Genomic DNA, 4163 nt, shown 5'->3' with positions numbered 1-4163 from the left:
GTTGTTAACTTCTTAAAGGACACCATGAAAGACGGCAGAGAAATGAAAAGTCAGAGGGGGAATTGGTATTCCTCAGCATATAGTTTCCCAGTGTGAAAAACTTTGAGGAACATGTAACACAATAATGGGAATACACCTAACACTGCTGAACTGTGAAGACGCAAAGAAACAAACTTTACTAAAGGACATATCAAAAACATGATCAAGAACAAGCAAACCCAATCCTCATCAGAACATGTGGACATCTCTAATTGTAGAACATAAATGTCTTAACACAAAACTAAGAAAAAGACATGAAGGCTATGTTAACCAGCTGGATGAAAGTATTTCAAATTGTATACAGAAACAGTACACTGTACCCCACGATAGTATTAATGTACACTGCTATGATTTCATTAAAAAAATAAATAAATAAAAAGAACATGTGGACATGTAAAGACCTCTGTGATGAGAAGTCCTGAGCCGGCTCGGTGCCTGTGGCTCAAGCGGCTAAGGCACCAGCCACATACACCTGAGCTGGTGGTTCGAATCCAGCCTGGCCCGCCAAACAACAATGACAGCTGCAACCAAAAAAAAGCCGGGCATTGTGGCGAGTGCCTGTAGTCCCAGCTACTTGAGAGGTAGAGGCAAGAGAATCACTAGAGCCCCGGAGTTGGAGGTGAGGTCTGATGCCACGGCACTCTATCCAGGGCAACAGCTTGAGGCTCTGTCTCAAAAGAAAGAGAAGTCCAGAGCCTTGGAGTTGCTGTGAGCTGTGATGCCACAGCACTCTATCCAGGGCAATAGCTTGAGACTCTGTCTCAAAAGAAAGAGAAGTCCAGAGCCATTCAAAGACAAGGAAAATACTTGGGTGTCAATGAATCTCTGTCACGTCAAAGGAGAACAAACGTAATTGTGAAAAGAAGAAAATGGAGGGATTTACCAAACTAAACATGAAGCCCTTAGGACATTAAATACCCAAAATAAGATCTACATAATAATTCAAATTAAACAGAAACATAACCAAAATGTTACAGAAAAAACTGTAGACTAAATGAAACATAGTATTTTGTAATCAGGCAAGGACCTGCAAAGAAAATAAATGAAACAAGGGCACAAGAAAAACCAGGTGGCATTAGAAAAAAACAGATTTCTGTTTCACATTTCTAAAATGCATAATTTATAAAAAGACACCAAGTTATGTATAAAGAATATAAACCAAAGGATATAAAATAGATCCTAAAATACCTGAAAAGAAAATGGAGCAAAGTATGAAAATCCATTTCATAGGGTGGCAACTGTAGCTCAGTGAGTAGGGCGGCGGCCCCATATACCAAGGGTGGTGGGTTCAAACCCGGCCCCGGCCAAACTGCAACAAAGAATAGCCAGGGGTTGTGGTGGGTGCCTGTAGTCCCAGCTACTCAGGAGGCTGAGTCAAGAGAATCGCCTAAGCCCAGGAGTTGGAGATTGCTGTGAGCTGTGATGTCATAGCACTGTACCGAGGGCGATAAAGTGAGACTCTGTCTCTACAAAAAAAAAAAAAAAGAAAGAAAGAAAAAAAATCCATTTTATAGGGCGGTGCCTGTGGCTCAAAGGAGTGGGGCGCCGGCCCCATGTGCCAGAGGTGGTGGGTTTAAACCCAGCCCGGCCAAAGAAAAACTGCAAAAAAAAAAAAAAAAAAAAGAAAGAAAATCCATTTTATATATACACTTCCACAAAATAAAGAAAATTATGAACACTTACAACAAATTGAAAAATATTAACACAAAGGTTGGTCATTTTCCTCACAGTTTCAAAAGTTTGAAGTACAAAAAGAACACAGGAGCAAGTTTTATTTAATGAGGGAAAAAATCTCACCTGCTCTGGGTAGATTCTCTAGACCCAGCTTCTGTAACCCTGCTCCACAGAGAGTGACAGTGCACCCAGATGTGGCTCCTAAAAAGTCCCTACTACCCAACAGCACTGACACCACAGGGGCCACATCCCCTCTCTAACTGATGTCCTTCCCAGGGCCCTGCCCCATGGAGCCTCTGCATAAGCTTAAGTCACTGGGTCATGGGGAGAGGGACTGAGGGAAGGCAGGGTTTAGTTGCAGCAAACACATCAGGGTGCAGAGTCAGAGACCAGCAAGTCTAGTGTTCAGCATTTCAGAAAGGAGGGGGACTCAGACAACCCACCAAGAACATCACTATACCTGAGGCACAGCCATTTCTGAATCTTCTTCTGGGCTTCTTCTTGTATAACTGGATTCTTTAGAAGTCAATCCTGAATAAGAAAAATACTCTGCTTATTGTCTGGAATCAAAACAATCCCTCCCTGTGATACAACCACTCACACAGGGAAAGCCTCGCCCTGCGGAAAGGCAGGTCCTCTGCTGCCCACTGCACCGAGAGGGATGCAGGGACAAGATGCTGCTACAGAAAGACAAACTGGTGATTCTCTGACCCCCTCACCAGAGCCTGCCTCCCTCATGGTGACATCCCACACACAGGGCAGCAGAGGAGAGCTGGGCTGCGCTGAGTTTCCCTCCAGGACACAGCCCCATACCTGAGGCAGATACAGCCCTTCACCCCTCTGTGATCACAAACTGACCTCAGCCCTCAGCAATGGGGGACACAGAATGGACACACCTGGTCACTGGGACCATTACTGAAGGTGGGCCCCCACCTGACAGTATGAATGGGAAGGAGACAGAAGAGATGTATTTGAAAAAAGCCTCCACATTCTATGTGATACCAGGCCTGAGCTCCACTCAGAGGGGCAAGGCCAGGACCACTTCCACCACTGTCTCTGCTTTACTCTTGGAGACTTGTCACCAGCATCCTCACAACTAATGGCGAAGGACCCAAAAGAAACATATAGCTCAACCAACATGGACTATGAGGGGCCTGGTGGGGGTGAAGAGGTGGCTGAAATATTACCTGGTGGGGACAGAAGTCCTCTGTGAGAAGGTGATATCAGAACAAACAGGTAAGTAGGAAGGGTGCGTGTTACCTGCAGCCAACTGGCAGGAGAGTTCTAGAAAGACAGACATCCACCATTATGTCCCCAAGGCAGGAGCAGTGTGGGGAAAAGAAAAAGGGCCAGGTGGCTAGAACAGAGTCAGTGAGCAGGACACCAGTAGATGAGGCCAGAGAGGTCCTGGGTGAGCAGAGCAGGGAGAGCCCAGGCCTTCACGCTTATATATCTCCTGTGTCTCAAGACAACTTTCAAAAGGATGTATTTCCCCCTCTTGCTTTTTTTTTTTTTTTTTTGAGACAGAGCCTCAAGCTATCCCCCTGGGTAGAGTGCCAGGGCATCACAGCCCACAGCAACCTCCAACTCCTGGGCTCAGGTGAGTCTCCTGCCTCAGCCTCCCAAGTAGCTGGGACCACCGGCACCCGCCACAATGCCCAGCTATTTTTTGGTTGCAGCCATCATTGTTGTTTTGGCAGTCCTAGGCTGGATTCGAACCTGCCACCTTAGGTGTATATGCCTGGTGCCTTAGCCACTTGAGCCACAGGTGCCAAGCCCCCACCTCTTGTAAGTAAACGTGTACTGTTTTTCTCTGCTTTACACAAAAATGTGCTGAACACACTGTTGATTGGTCATGAGTTAACTTGGGTTTTCATACCCAAATGTTATTCAATAATCACGAGGTATCATGTGTCTGCACTTGCAATACCTATGGCAATTTTTCAAATACAGGGTAATGTGGGATGTTGTAAAAGCTCTCTTGATTGTCACACAGGAATACTTAACAGTGACATGAGATTACTTCTGGGTAAAATTACTTATCAACAATATTTTGGTCTCGTGCAGTGGTTCATGTGAGTAATCCTAGCATTCTGGGAGTATGAACAGGTGGATTGCTTGAGCTCAGGAGTTTGTAATCGTCCTCAGCAAGACTGAGACTCCCATATCTACTATAAATACAAAAACACCAGCCCAGCGTCATAGTGGGCACTTGTAGTACCAGCTACTTGGGAGGCTGAGGCAAGACAATCACTTGAGCCCAAGAGATTAACATTATGATGCCATGGCACTCTACTCAGGGCAAGAGCTAAAAAACAAAGAAAAACAACGGGTTAAGATATGTCTTGGGCTCGCTGCCTGTGGCTCAAGCGACTAGCGCCAGTCACATACACCTGAGCTGGCGGGTTCGAATCTAGCCCAGCCCGCCAAACAACAATGATGGCTGCAAC

At 45.7% G+C, this 4163-nt stretch overlaps 1 protein-coding gene across 1 annotated transcript in view; it reads right to left on the bottom strand.

Annotated features, from left to right (window-relative positions):
* The window catches only part of LOC105886318 (zinc finger protein 347-like), a 29263-nt gene that overhangs the window by 19721 nt on the left and 5379 nt on the right, over window positions 1-4163 (bottom strand). Inside the window, exon 2 of the mRNA XM_012812635.2 lies at window positions 2174-2244. Within this exon, the coding sequence (XP_012668089.2) occupies window positions 2174-2188 (15 nt within the window). The 5' untranslated portion in view covers window positions 2189-2244. The remainder of the gene's footprint in view (window positions 1-2173; window positions 2245-4163) is intronic.

Source organism: Otolemur garnettii, unplaced genomic scaffold, assembly GCF_000181295.1.
Source record: "Otolemur garnettii isolate 467f Iridium unplaced genomic scaffold, OtoGar3 scaffold00212, whole genome shotgun sequence".
Taxonomy (NCBI): domain Eukaryota; kingdom Metazoa; phylum Chordata; class Mammalia; order Primates; family Galagidae; genus Otolemur; species Otolemur garnettii.
Note: the sequence above shows the minus strand (reverse complement) of the source record. Positions and strands in the feature narration are given on the sequence as shown.